We start from the raw sequence: 16,460 nt of genomic DNA, 5'->3' as shown, positions 1-16,460 counted from the left end.
AAATATATTCTATGATCTCATGTGATGTCTCAACTGTGTACATTGTGTCCCAGGCCGCTGGAAGTCACTTTTGAACAGGGGGTGCTGTGAAAAATAACAACCTATGAGCCTATAGACTTATTTAAAATACATTTAAAAACATAAATAGATTGAGATTCACTACTTTGTTGTCATATACACACCAGTGCCCACAGCCAGGGTCTGTAACACACAGATGTCACCAGTTCTCAGATGATTACGCGCTCTTCATTAAACATCACAATAATGATGCAACAGATGTGGTCAGCTGGCATGAACCTGAGTCACTGCACCATCCATCATCTCTATTAGCTCCAAAACCCTTTTACGCACAACGCAAGGAAATAATATCCGACTTTACGCACATAGTTGAACATTTTTCCACATCCATTACGCAAATGACACACGATCACAATAACCCTCTCCATCTCCACCACCTTGCAAAAACACCTGTTACGTTAAACCGCATGAATGGGTAGGAAAGTGCGCGGCGGCACCATGCACTTACTTTGAGCCACAGGCAGGGCGCTATGGTTACAGGTGGACCAACGTCGAGGTCGATCTGGGGTCGTGGAGATAAAGTCTGATGAGTGGATGAATGTCTGGTGGTGTGTGGGTCTTTTCTGGGTCATGGTGCTGCGTGCCCGTGTCTTCAGAAGACCCAAACGTGCGCTCGGATGAGGCCACGGGGACGTGGAGGCACAGACGTAACTCCAGCATGGCTCTTGTTTGTCAAACACGACGCTACATCTTGGACTGTGACGCACTTGAGCCCTCGGTTTTGAGCTCGGCACGATGCTTGGGCAACATTTCCCTCTGGATAACATTCTTTCATTCTGTTTAATGTCGGACATCCAGGTTCCTCTTCCTTCTATCCACTGTCTTTCTTCAGGGAGGTCACAGATGCGCTCCAGCATCAATGCATACAGTGGTCCTTTGCGTGCTGTGTCGCCCCTGAAGGTGATTCCCTTGCTGCCAAGGAGTCGGGTGGTCCTGAGGAGAAGCTCCAAAACAGTGTGAGTCAGCATCTATGGCAGGCATCTCCAGAGCTGCTCCTGCTCCTGGAGGGCTGCTGCTCCTCCTCCTGCTCCTGCCCCTGGAGGGCCGCTGCTCCTGCTCTCGCTCCTGCCCCTGCTCCTGCTCCTGCCCCTGGAGGGCCGCTGCCCCTGCCCCTGCCCCTGCCCTTGCTCCTGCTCCTGCCCCTGCTCCTGGAGGGCCGCTGCCCTGCATGTTTCAGCTTCTCCCTGCTCCTGCTGAAACACACCTGAGTCTAATGACGACCAATCCTGTGACGAGCTTCAGCTGCTTGATGACGAGCAGAGCATTAGACTCAGGTGTGTTGGCTCAGTCACTTCAACTCTATGTTTGCAACAGTGATTAGGGTTTTTATTACATTTGAAAATATATGTGTGCAGTGAACTTTACATGGAAGTGTAAACTTGTTTCTGCTGTTCTGCTGTATTAACCGCCATAACATATAAGTCATATTCACATTACTGTAGATACTATTATAGTTACTGGAAGTGTGTCTGTCTCTGTCTTTGTCTCTGTCTTTGTCTCTCTCTGTCCATCTGTCTGTCTTTGTCTCTGTCTTTGTCTCTCTCTGTCCATCTGTCCGTCTTTTCTCTCTCTCTCTCTCTCCTTCTCTTCCTGTCTCCGGTGCAGACAGATGTGCGTCCTCCACAGAGCTGGGTCTGTCTGACGTTCCTGTCTGTTATAGTGAAGGTTTTCAACGCCACCGTACTCTACGGGGGAATTGTTGGGTCTCTGTAAATCATAAATAAGTCATAGAGTGTGGTCTTTACCTGCTCTGTAAAGTGTCCTGAGATCACTTTAGTTATGATTTGGCACTGTAAATAAAATTTAATTGAATCGATGAGTCTTCACTGCCCTCCAATGGTCACAGTGAAGAACTAAACACCATTCAGAGGAAATATTTGAATTGTAATGTTTATTATTCTTATAACTATAGCCATTATCAAACATGTGATTACTAATATTGATGATATTCTTGGTACACAATGCACCATATAATACATTGTTGTCACACTTTTTATCCACCTCTATTTACAAACGTCAGGTGGGACGAAAATTTGAAAAACACAAACACATTACCAGTTTGGTTTTATTTTGAAAGGCTGCATCAGTGGTCTCTTGACTCCATGGGGCTAAAATAGAGCTTTCACGTGCTGGAGGAACGTTCCTGCTGTTGTTTTGTGCCATCTCATCTCATCTTCAGCCTCTTATCCGGGGTCGGGTCTCAGGGGCAGCAGCTTTAGCAGGGGACCCCAAACTTCCCTTTCCCGGACCACATTAACCAGCTCTAACTGGGGGATCCTGAGGCGTTCCCAGGCCAGTGTGGAGATCTAATCTCTCCACCTGGTCCTGGGTCTTCCCCGAGGCCTCCTCCCAGCTGGACGTGCCTGGAACACCTCCCTAGGGAGGTGCCCAGGAAAGGGAAGTTTGGGGTCCCCTGCTAAAGCTGCTGCCCCCGAGACCCGACCCCGGATAAGAGGCTGAAGATGAGATATTATATTATTATATTATTATATATATTTATATTTTCAGTTTACTTTGTTATTGTACGTTGATTTTTCTCTCTTTTCCCCCCTTTTCTCTATGACTGCCCCGTTTTTTTCACATATTCAAACTGAACTAAACTAAACTTGATCTGAATAACTGATTCTGAAGAAAGAGGCAGGAGCCGCCGTCAGGGACAAAAGTTTATTGTAACCCTACAAAAGACACAGGGTGAGAAAATAAAATGATACAAAACAAAACAAAAGAAAAATGATAGAAATGAAAAACAGAAAAACAAACATTCTCATTCTTACACAAGTCTCCGAACTCTCCGTCATCCGCGGAGCCCAGTTTGAGTTCCTCATATCTTTAATATATAACACTTTGCTGTAATGCTGTGTACATACAAAATATAGCAAACTAAATAAGGCAAATAAATAGAGGTACGATTTACAGGGAAGTGGAACATTCCTCGACGTTTTAACCTTTTTTTTTATCATCTTATCTCAAACATCAACAACGGTGCGTACAAAAATGCTGCTTTTTTGTTCCAACTGTACATCTTTCGGTGGACGATACTCTTCTTTTATTTCATCCCAACCATAAAAATACTGACTCCTCATAATTACACAACCTCTAAAACCGGGTGCAACTTTTCTCAGGCAGCGCAAACTGTCGTGTAACGGGCGTGTGCTCCACGTGGCGAGCGATTTAACATGAAAGTCGAGGGCCCTACTTTGGGCGTGCGGTTGTGACGCCAAGTGCACCATTTGACAGAAATGCGGTGGCATCAGAAACACCCCTCCCCCTTTTTTCCTTCTACACCGACGCAGGTGACGCAGAACACCCCCGTCACGTACGAGCGTCGCCTCTTTTGCGTCTGCGCCCCCGCAAAACCCCATCTCTGCCGCCCGACAGCCCGGCTGTTCTAGTGGTCCAGCCGGAGTCCCACCCTCACTTGCCCCCTTTTCCTCGTCTTCTTCTTCTTCACGGCACTCTCTCGTTGCACCCTTCTCATCCTCAGAGGGATCGAAGCCTTCAAAAAACGGCGCTGCCAATGGAAATGTCCCATAATAAAAAGTGCATTGAACAAGCTACTAATTTCCTCTGATTTCCATCTGTACACTCCAAAAACATCAGCCAGTCAATGGCCAAACAAACATCCGAACATGTAACGACATAAACGTGTAATAATACTGACAATGTTGCGGTACCCCCTCGGTAAATAGTCTGCACTAGGATACGGGTTAAAGCTCTGGGTTAGGAGTTTAAAGGGTCGTCCAAAGTCGGGTACGCGGACTCTGATCGACTGGAAAGACAAAGGAGCGGTGGTTAGGGAATCGAACAGCTCAAATATACATGGGACGCTGGTTGAAGAGCAGGCAATCATACGTCATTTCCCTCTTAGGATTTAGGACTTTCGAAGTGTCTGAACGTTTGAATCTATTTGGTTTACCCGTTAATCTCTGAGGTGTGGAACCTGGGGGATCCTCTCTGCGCTCACGTCGTCTTTTCGACCTCACGTCAGCTTCTCTCCGCTTCAGTCTGGGGTCTAAACTCCTGGTCTGGGGACAAATTAAAGGTCTAAACTCTTTGGGGAGTCATGTGCCGAGAGCCGGGGTCAAGTGCCACGCCGTGTCATCACTCTGAGACTTGCTTTTTAACCGCTTGTGATGTCAGATGGGACGCAAAAGTGTACCGTGTGAATGCACAAGATGGCTCAAATGTACATGGGACGCTGGTTAAAGAGCAGGCAATCATACGTCATTTCCCTCTTAGGATTTAGGACTTTTCAGCTTTTTCAAAGTGTCTGAACTTTTCAATCTATTTGGTTTACGGGTTAATCTCTGAGGTGTGGAACCTGGGAGATCTTCTCTGCGCTCACGTCGTCTTTTCAACCTCACGTCAGCTTCTCTCCGCTTCAGTCTGGGGTCTAAACTCCTGGTCTGGGGACAAATTAAAGGTCTAAACTCCTGGTTTCTGGGGTGGTTTCTCTGTGAAGTGGCCGATTATTGGTAGATGAAAGGTTTGGGGTGAAAAGGAAAAGGGAGGCAGTAGGTCTCTGATCACGTGCCACACTGAAGCACACCTGTTGACTTTACGTTGGGAGACTTTGGGGAGTCATGTGCCGAGAGCTGGGGTCAAGTGCCACGCCGTGTCATCAGTCTGAGACTTGCTTTTTAACCGCTTGTGATGTAACACACAAGTGTACCATGTGAATGCACAAGGTGGCGCCAATTAGTCTGATTCCAACTGTCAACGGCGTTTCGCTCGAGCAAAACACTGATTTTGGGAAAGTCTCAAACACAATAACAGGAATGGGCCGCGTGTGAAAACAGGCTCAGAGGCACTTTAACACAAGGAAAGAGTCAAACAGGAGAGACACGCTGGGACAGCCGTTTCTACTGTAGGAATGACGCGGCAGTGGGTGTGAAGTGACGGGTCCATTTGTTCAGAAACACCGTGAATTAAATAGAAACGGACCATTTCATGATGTTCATCACCAGACAGTCTTTCCCAACACTGTTGTTAATACGCTAAGTGCTCACTGAGTCGAGTGCGGAGGGGACGCGCCTCTAATCGAACGTGGGAACTGGGGAAAGGAACCGCAATGTGAGCCCTTGGTGTTTAACTGGAGCTGTTGCTATGACGACGACCGCTTCATCCAACCGAACTGTTGTGCAAATCTATTGGTCGGTCGAAACTCGATTTAACAAGGGCACGTGCCAAAACGTGAAGTCTCAGCAAAAGCATGCACGACGGGCTAAGAGAGGGAGAGGCGTCCATTTTGAAACGGACCTACTGTACTGCTGGACAGCTCGCATGTGGCTCCGTGCTAACGTGACCACGCAGTGCAGATGGAATGACTCAAACGGGTTATCGGAGAACAAAGTCGATGATAACGGGGGGTTTCACGTGGACTCACCCTCTACCTGCTTAAATAAACACCTGTCTTCACCTGTTTGAAAGCATCCACGCTTTTAATTTGGCGTCAAAACGCTCCCTCGTCTCCCAACGAACCGACCACGAGCGGCTCCTGGACCAGAGCAGTGTCTGCGGGGACCTACGCCTCCTGTAGCAGGCAACCGTGTACTGTGTAAGTGGAGCGAGCCCCATACGTTGCAGCCTTTGTCACGCCTACTGCCTAAGGTTTTAGAAATGCATATATAAATAAAAAAATAGATACTACGTTGAATATTTCAAATACTTAAAGTAAAAAAATGACCTAGGTTGGCTTCGGTACGCGGGTCTGACTCTTGTTTGGCAACAGGTTGCCCATAGCAACAGGGTCATGACATATCTCAGATGTTTTTTTAAGGAGACGCAGGAAGGAAAGACTGTTAGTGCCTCGCTGTATTTCATTTTCTACACCCTTTAAGTGCTTTGTTGTACCCGGACACTGCAACAGCAGACTCATCCCATGGTGTGGTCTGATGTTACGATGCCAACTAAGATAAAAACACAAATACTGTCAGAGGAGCCTGGATCAGAGTAATCGAAACACTGGTTTAACTGGAGAAATCCTCATCTGCACTGATGTTTACACGTGTTTTAGCACCAGTGGAAAAGACCCCATAAACACCCTGCTGCCCTACAAAGGCACTGTGCAGTCACTATGACGACGAAGCTTGCCGTGGTATAGTTTTGATCCAAATCAATCCTACCCTCCACACTTTCAGGCCCCAAACTGTGCAGAACTCATGTTGTTACTGACTCCGTAGCTACTGCACTCTGCCTTTGTAGGGTGAGATCATTAAAGGCCCGGTGAGAACTGCTGTGCAGCGTCCTCTCGGGCGCCACCGCCAATCCACGTGCTCTGCATTTTATCTGCAGCCGACGGAGCGAGGCTACACATTCAGATGTAAACCGTGCAGACTGACAGGCAGCCGAGCGGGGAGAGCGCTGTAAACCCGCCGTAGCGCTCCTCAGTCATTGCTATAGACAATGGTCGTTTAAGTACAAAGAGGACGTTTCCCGGAGGAGGCCGTCGATCGGCTCGTGGAGCGTGAAGTCGGTGAGAAAAGCCACAGTGCAAACAAAGACATACAGGTGTGAAAAGCACGAGCTATTATCTGTTTTTACATAAAGCGCAAAATGTATAGAAATCCACTTCAACGGCAACGTGACGGAGAATGCGTCGTGAGTACAAAACCCCAGAATGCCATGAACACATAAAAAAAACCCTCTACGTCTTTGCAATTAGCTGGTCTGCATCTAAATATAAATATATATCAACGCCTAACTGCAGTATGCTTTCGTATTAATACATTTACATTTGCTCTCTCTTCGCTTTGGCACTGGTTCGCGCCAGAGCAACGTCGAAACCGTCGAAAGAGTGGAGGCGAGGCTCAACGCTCGTGGCACAGTCATCGTTTTGTCGGGTGGATCGAGCTCAGAACTTGGGGTTTCCCTTGAGTCGCATCCTCTGAAACTGCAGCGAGGATGCGCGTACGCCCTCCCCTCCCCCCGGGATTGCCGTAGGCTCGAGGAGGCCGCCGCGATGGAGCGATAAACCCCTCCACGTGTGTCCTTCGTCACTCTTTCAGAAGCCTACAGAGCATTCTGGGCCTCGCTGACGGCACACCCCTCGTTCCGGGAAAAGGAAGTTCGTGAAGACCCATTCTGTGGCTGCAAAGTCTCTTTTCTGGGGTACACGTGAAGCAGCCATGACTGCGGAGGTTGTGGCTTAGTCCCCCTTCCTTTTTCCAATCCTTTCTCTCGGCCTCGAGTCTATGTACAGTGCGACTGGCGGATCCCAAAGTCCTGTGTGTTTCAGAGCAGGGTAGCGAAAACGTTAGGGCCGCTCCAGCACCGAGGAACCCAAAGAGAAAGAGCGAAGGGTTTGTGAGGGGGGGGGGGGAGCAGTGAAAAACAGGGGATGATGCTCGAGCACAGTGTTAGGAGGATGTGGTCAGAAGATATGGGATAATGTGTCACAGTGGTCTCTCCGTGCATCCACAGATCCCAGCTGTCCTTCGTCCAGCTCGTACAACGCCCGGGACGAACGGGTCGGGAATAGCTTTACAAGACCAATCAGAGGAGGGCGTTGCATCCTTGGAAAAAAACGGCGTAGCTGTGCGTACATGTCGCCACGTGTCCAGTCCAGCCGTTATTTACATCCTCTCCAATGTCAGTGGTCACTTTTCAAGGACCTGGACTAAAGGTGTTCGGAGATCTACACCCCGGCAGAATTTAGGTTTCTAGTGTTTTTTGTTGTCCTTTCCTTTTCCCCCGCCCTAGTAGTTGACCTTGGTGACGGCTCGTTCGCGGCCCCCGCCTTCCACCAGCTGGTTGACGGAGCGTTTGCGGTTGCGCTTGAATTTGTTCAGGTCCTTGTCGAAGACCTCGCCCGAACGCAGCGCCGACACCAGGTCGTCGAACTCCCCGCCGACCTCGTCGGAGGCGCCGCTCTTCTTGGCCCGCCGTTCCCGCTCCCTCTGCTCCTTGAGCTGCAGAAAGGGAGGCAGGAAGTCAGGGGGGCAAAGACAGAAGCTTGGGCGAGAAGCGCCAAACAAGTGCTTTTAACAATTGAACAATTAAGGCAAAGTTGCAACTTTTTAAACGACTAAGACAAGACGCCTGGCGTCTCTGATTACTCATGGACATGTGTGACTCACCATGGCCTCCATCCGCGCCCTTCTCTCCTCCTCGTCTTTGCGCCGCTGCATGTTCTCCAGGTCCTGCCGCGCTTCGCCGAACGACTGTAAGAAGGTGTCGAAGATCCCGAAGAACTCGTCGGGCTGCATCCTCCCTTCCTCCTCCCCAAAGTGCTTCAGCGATTTGGTAAACTGCACAGAGACAACCGTGTAAAGAAGGTTCACATTATGATGGAAGAGGCTAGAAAGCAGGTCCGCACACACGTTTAGGTAGGAAGACAAAGGACGAAGCTGATGAAGACAAAGAGAGCAGAGGCTGCAGCTCAGGTACTGAACCGTCTGCTACGGCCCGGATCTCTCATGGTCTGCTTTTGTTTTGGAAGGCCCACGTGAGCCTGCATATGCATGTCTTTGCTCACATTCATCTGTTAGTGCGCACGCTTGATGTCCTCAAACACTGCAGGAGCGCGCACACACACACACGCACGCACACACTCTGTGGGAGAATGAGTGCATAATTTGACCACCGTATGTCCACCCTGTTCTGTCCAAGCTGTCCGGTGCTCGTTGCCAGGACGACGCCTGCAGCCAAACCTTCTGCACATTCCTACACACACGCTGTTTCATGCTGCAGCAGAACACACAGAAAGACCCGGACCTCCTCACACAGAACGTGATGCATCAAACATACTTGAAGCACAATATTATTTTATATAGAGCGCTGCGCGGATGACGTATTCCTGAAGTTGGCGTCGCCCTGGTTCCCTTGACAAAAAGCCAAGAGGAGTTTATCGTTGGGTTCTGGATTATTGAATAAACGCTGGGGCAAACGTTTATCATACTGATCCGTTTTATCTCCACTAATGAACGCCACCTTTACGGTTGTTGAAGGCTTATTGCAATTGGCAGAAGTAGAAAGATAACATTAAAGGTTGAATGTGTAGAATGAGCAGAACAGCGCCATCTAGTGTCTCAAGATCGCAGTCGCAACAACCAATCATAATTACGGCAGTCGGGCTGCCAGGTTCGTTGCCGTGTGTGTCAAGCGAGGAGACAGGAGTCTGTTTGAACCCGTCCCCTCCGACAAATCGCACCATAAAAACAAGCATTAGAGGTGTTTGATTGACAGTTACCGCTAGCCGTTACCGTTAGCCGTTAGCGCTAGCCGTTTCCGTTAGCCATTACCATTGGCCGTTACCTGTTACTGTTAACCGTAGCTGTTACAGCTAAGTAAACATGAAAGTAAGCTTATTTCTATGTAATCCGGCTGTTCAGTTTGACGTAACACCCTTTCAAAATAAGATTTCCGGGTCCAAACGCTCCGTTGAAACAAAACGGACAACAACGCCCGAACATGTGAACAATCACGATCACCTCTTTCGTCAGTTAGACGTCTTTTTCATCCATAAGAAAGAGGTAAAATGACAATTATGTTGTTTTTTAAAAACTCCAATCTGTTCAAACGACGGGGAACACGGCGCTGTGGCGTTGGACCCGGAAATCAGACTTTGAAAGGGCGTTAGGTCACGTCTTAACAGCAGGATCAGTGCGCCGGCACAGGACTTTGTCTTCTGGGGGGTAAAGCAGCATCAGCCCTCACTACGCTGCACTCTGTCAGAGGGAAGTGACACAAACATCACAACATTCACGGCGTGCAGAAGGCCGGTAACACTGTCAGTGGCTCTACTGTTGGGAATTGCTTTTTTCTGAGGATGCAAAAAATCATCCTGTCATTATGGGCTGGTCACCATGGCAACAACCACCGTCATCATCCCTCTCCCTCCTGTAATTATGTGTCTGGTCAAATCTGTTTCCTCTAGTCTTTCTTTGCTAAATACGTAAACAAACACACACACACAGAAATGAAGAATTTGAAGTCACACAGACTTATCACACACACACACACACACACACACACACACACACACACACACACACACACACACACACACACACACACACACACACACACACACACACACACACACAGAAATGGAGAAATTGAAGTCACACGGACTCATCTCATCACACGCACGCACGCACACACACACACACACACACACACACACACACACACACACACACACACACACACACACACACACACACACACACACACACACACACACACACACACACACACACACACACACACACACACACACACACACACACACACACACACACACACACACACACACACACACACACACACACACACACACACACACACACACACACACACACACACACACACACACACACACACACACACACACAATGTTCAAATTCATATTTTATAAGCGTTTATCATGGATGTTGACTGAAGACACCGTCGAGCACTTTTATTTAAAGTCGATAAAATCCACATTCAGGCCGGCTCATGGGCCAGGATGTGCTCTGGGTAACACATCACGGATTGGGTCTGACGTAGCGCATCCTGCCGTATATACAGAGGTATTGTGACGGCTCTGCACTCGAACTTGCGGTGGAAATGCATTTTATCCAACACAAAGAACTTGTACGGGCAGACGGGGATGTCAACAGAGCATCAATGGGGCCTTATCGTCGCTTCTGATTTTATCTGATCCCTCACCCTCCAACAAACATTAGCACGGAGGAAATGAGCCGTGCCTGTCTTACAATAGCCCCTCAGTCTGAGGCTAGCACCCTGGAACTACCCCCCCTCTCCACCCTCCTCAGCATGCCAGTCTGCCAGCAGTGCTGTGCCAACTTATTAAAAAAGCTGTGTGATGGTGTAACAGCTCACACAAGTACGCCCATATTAGCAGCTGTGAGGAGGCAGGTTCTCTGAAAAGGGGGCAAGTGGGAAATAAGTTTGGGGAACTTGGTGCTGAGCTCCAAATGGATACATGCAGGGAAGTGTGCACCGCTTTGGTTCGATGCACCTGTGTAAAAGGCTCAGCGTTTGAACTGTACTGTAGCTTTGATGCCTTCATTGCCCGTAGCACAGAGAAACAGATGCTAATGGAGGGAAAATCCAGCTACAGACTCGTAAAACCCGACTAGCTCACCACCTCAGCACGCCGACGCTTCATCGTTGCAGCAGAAGGTGCCCAGCGTGTGCGTCCGGTCTCCAGAGATCACACCCGACACAAGGTCACAGCGATGTCTGAGACACTTTGTCGACTTACAACCAGCTCCGACACGACAGGTGAACCACCGAAAGTCTGATGCGTCGGACTAGTGTACGGTGCTTGTAAGTGACTTTAATGCGGCACTTACACGCCACTGCATGGGTTTAGTTTTTGACGGACAACGTTATGGAATAAATTTAAGCAATAAAACGTAAATTCTTCTAAAAAACAAGTTGTTCATTTTAAGAGAGCTGTCTTATTTGCTCTCTCTTTGATAATAATAATACATAAAAATAAAGTTTTTCTTATCCAATTACTCATTTATTAAATAATCAAGAACTGCAGAAGCTCTATACTGGTCTGACACTAATGCGTAAAATACTAAGCATGCGTGTTTGTGTAAAGAGTAGAAGTGTTCGTACAATCACTATTCCACTGAAGGCAACAGCGTTAGCCAATACTGTCCAGCTGCAGACCCGGAGCACAAGCCCCTCACTTGTCACAAGCCCCTTGCTTGACGGGAGTGACGCAAAAGTTTTTTTTTTCAAGTGAGGGGCTTGTGTCAAGTGAGGGGCTTGTGTCAAGTGAGGGGCTTGTGCTCCGGGTCTGCAGCTGGATGCTACTTGCGCTAGCACGCAAACTTAACATCAATGAATTTAAAGGCGTCCTTAGCGTAACCCCAGCCTCCACTGTAGAGTCTGATCTATGCACCCTATAATGCGGTGCGCCTTAAATATGAACAAAGTTTCAAAATAAGACGTTCATTGAAGGTTCGCCGTATAATGTGGAAAATACGGTACCTATAAACTGAGATACCATATGTCATATGGTGGCTGGATGTGTGATAATGGGATAAAAACATAAATAAACTACCTAAAAGGACATTATTTCAGGACAGAATGACGTGCGATCAGATTGTTCCGTAGACTCGGGTACTTGCTGATACTGCTACCAGCATTTAAGGCGGTATTGGAGGCGTTTACGACCCTGGTACCACAACAACTCTAACCCAAATTCACATTAATGCCTGAAAGTGGAATATTTAGGCCTCATTTACCACAACACTTACTTTTATCTCTTATATATTATTACGTTATATTTAGATTTCCCCTGCCGACAGCACGTGGTGAGGAAATGTCTTGAAGCATTCCCTTCTCACCTTTTTTCAGTTTGAACCTGAGCTGTTCTGTTCTCGGGTAGCGGCTGGATCTCATATCGTCTGTGAAAATGTCGATGTGTGTGTGTGTGTGTGTGTGTGTGTGTGTGTGTGTGTGTGTGTGTGTGGGTGTGTTGTTAAGGATAAATCCAAGCACACCAATCTCTCTGGATAAGAGGAAAATCCCTGCTCTCCTCTGGAAACCTCTGTCCCAATAACCCACATGACCTTGGACAAGTGTAATCCTTTGTAATGTATGTAGTAGTGTCTGGCAAGGGTGTGTGTGTGTGTGTCTCTCTCTCGCAGACATACACACACACACATTTGTTGCCATGGAGCTTTATGGGCCTCACTGGACTGCCTGACCTGTTTAGCCTCCTTAAGGCCGAAACGCCGCGCACACACCCGCACTTCCATATTTGTATTTCACTGGAAACCTGACAGAGCGTCAGAGAGCCTCGACAAGCACCGACACACACACTCTCACTCACACACACACACACACACACACACTTGTGCTGGGAAGAGTGTGTTCAGAGTCTGGGCCGGTGAACACAGGTTCTTTTGTTTTACAGCAGTAACCTGTGGCCGGCTCCTCCCGTTCTTTTCCCATGACGTCCCAGCTAACCCGCTTTCCCTCCAATTTTTAAAGCGACCTCCTCCTTAAACAAATAATTGAGTAGAGGGGAGCTCTTCATGAAACCCAAGAGCCTTTCCTCCCGTCTTTCTCTCTGCTTACATTCACTTTACAAGACTTTTCTCTCTTAATGGTCAATAAGACTTTCCCCCAGATCAATCTGCCTGCGGTGACTGTTCACACTCATGTTTGAAGTGACCCCTCTCTGACATCAGTGTGTCTACGGTGTGAACGGGTATCTGCCCTGAAACGTCACGCACACACGTGTTGGGACAGCAACAGAAAACGTCACATCTTAGTCAGGCCTGTGGCGGCTGTAGCAACTGTAGCCACAGCCGTCCATCTCGGCTCCCGGGGCTAACGACCATCCGCTCTCCTCCTAGCGTAGGGAGAAGTGGATGGACCGGCTCTTCTGCTGGTGAACATCCCGCTGTTCGGCTCATTTCCTGTAACCAGTCTAGCATTAAAGAAGCTAACCAGCCAGTTAGCCGCTAAATGATAAAATATAAGAACTTAAAGTGAAGTTCTGGCGTAAAATCATCATCACCAGGGTCTTTTATCGGCAAATACACTCATCAGATAAGCCATCGAGACACTTTTATTTTGTGTAACAACTATTAACGGAGACATCCGGTAGAGTCGCTAACAGCCAAATGCGGCTAACACTGATTAGCTCGGGGCAGCACGATGAAGGCACTCAAAGGTCTTTTTTAACCACTAATGCTGCTGAAAATAACAGCAAACCTCTGCAGCAGCATGAGAAGAGTCCCTACACACAAAACAAAGCACCAATGGGCTCCTTCCACTGTAATGGACTTTACTATGAGAGGAGCTGGTACAGGGGCCAGTAGGTAAGTCTTTAAAACACTCTTTAATAAACTCTGGGTTCACTAACTACGCTGTTGCTGCTTTGTTGTGTGTGTAGGGACTCTTCTCATGCTGCTGCAGAGGTTTGCTGTTATTTTCAGCAGCATTAGTGGTTAAAAAAGACCTTTGAATGCCTTCACCTCGCTGCCAAGAGCTAATTAGTGCAATGTCACAGCGATTGCATGGTCAGTGATCAGATATGTATTGGATTTAGGACCACATATGAAAGTGGCTCTGACTTAATAAATCAGATTTATGTCCAATGACGGCAAAAGCGGATTTTGGCCTCTGTCACTCTCAAAACCTCAGAATTGAAGCTATTTGGGCATTAAGCATCAACATCGCAATTATTTTAATGAAGTAGAATGTAACATCTGTAACCACTAGATGCAGTTTAAATGATGGACTTGGTCTTGTACTTATAAAGCGCCTTTCTAGTCTTCTGACTACTCAAGGCGCTTTCACAGTGTTTGTCACATTCAGCCATTCACACAGACATTCACACTGATGGCAGTGGACATCTACAGACCATCTAATCTAACCATTCACACACCCATGTGCAGCACGGAGAACAATTCAGGGTTCAGTGTCTTGCCCAAGGACACTTCGACATGTGGACAAGTGGAGGTGGGAATCCAACCACCAATCTCTCGAATGGAGGACGACCCACTCTGGCACTGAGCCACAGTCGCCCATGATTTCAAAGCTTCCATCGTCTCTGAGTCTGAACGCTACAGTAAATGTGGAACAGAGCGCCGAATGCCTGCAAAAATAAATGTTAAACGTGCACGCGTAAATCTTTTCAACGCTGTCTTACTCTGGGATTCCCACAGTCCCACTGATGTCTTCAGCTTACGTACTCCCTACAATACATCAATACATGAGCCGGTGGAGTTCAAGAGGACGTCTGTCCCACGTGTACAAAGAGGGAGAGTGCGGATCTAAAACACTAACTCAGAGAGACAAACACAAAGAAAGGCGAGGGGGGCCGGGGACGTCCGGGGTCATCTTTCACTGCTGGGTTTCCCCGGCACTGCTGAAGTCATCACGCTGGACTCAGAGCGCTGCACAGAGGTGTCATGGTTTCTCTCTTCAGTATTTAATGCCCGTCCTCTTCTGTCTGTCCAACATGATGTTTTGCCTGATAAGCACTACTAGCACAGGGTGCATTAGAGCCACCCACATGACCATATGGACTCTTTCCTCATACACAGTTCATTGTACAACCGAGTGGTTATGCGGTTAGCTACCTTGTCCTTGGCTTCGCTCAGCTGGTCCTCCAGTTCAGAGAAGCTGAAGCCGGCCACGGTGATGAAGTCGCCGATCACAGCCACAAACTTGTCTCCACGTTCCCTCGTCCTGCTCTGCTGGTAGTGCAGCTCCTGGAGGGGGAAACACAAGGCAGGACATGATGTTTCTGTACCAAAAGTTATGAGAGTTAGTGTTTGCTTCATGGAGAAGGAGCAGGAAGAGATGGACAGAGGGAGTGATCTGTGGTTTTCCCTTTAAGTCGAGGGAAGAGCATCTGATCAATAGTGAGGGTTTTAAGGTTGCTCAGTTACGGATTACAAAAATATTAATTTAAACGTCTGTGAAGGGTAACATGTGTGTGTCTTTGTGTGTGTGCATCAGACATGTGACTCCAAGTCTCACGTAAGCCCAGAGTCATTTATTCTAAGGGCAGTCAAGTCACTCACCTGCAGCATCTGGTGTTTATGAAGCTTAAAGACACAGTATCAGTCCCTGTGTAGTGATATTATCGGCCAACTTAGCCGACCTGCTTTAAAGTATGGCATTGAATCGTATATGTAATATAATTATTGATGTGCAGTTAAATAAATATTATCAAAAACAAATAACACGTCGCCTCCCCGACACTTTTAAACAACGGACGACAACGTAAGCAAACACAAAACCTCAGCTTATTTATTTCTTAATTCATTCATTCATCTGCAATCTCTTGTCCCTGTCGGGGTCGCGGGGGGGCTGGAGCCGATCCCAGCTGACATCGGGCGTGAGGCGGGGTCCACCCTGGACAGGACGCCAGTTTATCAGAGACGAGCAATGAACCGAACAGGTGCACGTCTTTGGACTGTGGGAGGAAACCGGAGAACCCGGAGAAAACCCACGCAGACACGGGGACAACATGCAAACTCCACACAGAAGGGCCCCAGCAGGGATTCGAACCTGGAACCCTCTCGTTGGCTGAGGCGACAGTGCTAACCACCACATCACCGTGTCGCCCCTCATTAAATTAGCTATCCACGAGGTTGTATGGGAACGGGTTGTATTAGGCTACAACGTTAGCGCTAGCATCGGCCCTCACAGACACTGGACGCACTGTACATATTTAATATTTAAGCTGAAAACATAAAATGAACACAGACAAGTCGGTCGAGTCATCATGTCTAAAGTCAAGTCAAGTCATTAGTCTTTCACTCGTAAGTCTTGTGTCTTTTATTTCGTGTCAAGTCAAGTTGCAAGTCCTCAAAACAACGACTTGAGTAACTTCAAGTCCGAGTCACCAAGTCTCGAGTCCACGTCTCCGGGTTGTGAGCACACGAGCC

General features: G+C 47.9%; 1 protein-coding gene across 3 annotated transcripts in view; it reads right to left on the bottom strand.

Annotated features, from left to right (window-relative positions):
* Positions 1–7,763: 7,763 nt before the first annotated feature.
* daam2 (dishevelled associated activator of morphogenesis 2) overlaps positions 7,764–16,460 on the bottom strand; it is a 123,991-nt gene continuing 115,294 nt past the window's right edge. For all 3 annotated transcript variants that reach the window (XM_083924182.1, XM_083924181.1, XM_083924183.1), the window contains 3 exons: positions 15,144–15,275; positions 8,157–8,327; positions 7,764–7,988 (listed from right to left, as the gene is read on the bottom strand). In XM_083924182.1, coding sequence (XP_083780308.1) covers positions 7,776–7,988; positions 8,157–8,327; positions 15,144–15,275 — 516 coding nt within the window. In that variant the 3' untranslated portion in view covers positions 7,764–7,775. The remainder of the gene's footprint in view (positions 7,989–8,156; positions 8,328–15,143; positions 15,276–16,460) is intronic.

The sequence above is a fragment of the Echiichthys vipera genome (assembly GCF_963691815.1).
Source record: "Echiichthys vipera genome assembly, chromosome: 12".
In the NCBI taxonomy this organism is placed as follows: Eukaryota; Metazoa; Chordata; class Actinopteri; order Perciformes; family Trachinidae; genus Echiichthys; species Echiichthys vipera.
Note: the sequence above shows the minus strand (reverse complement) of the source record. Positions and strands in the feature narration are given on the sequence as shown.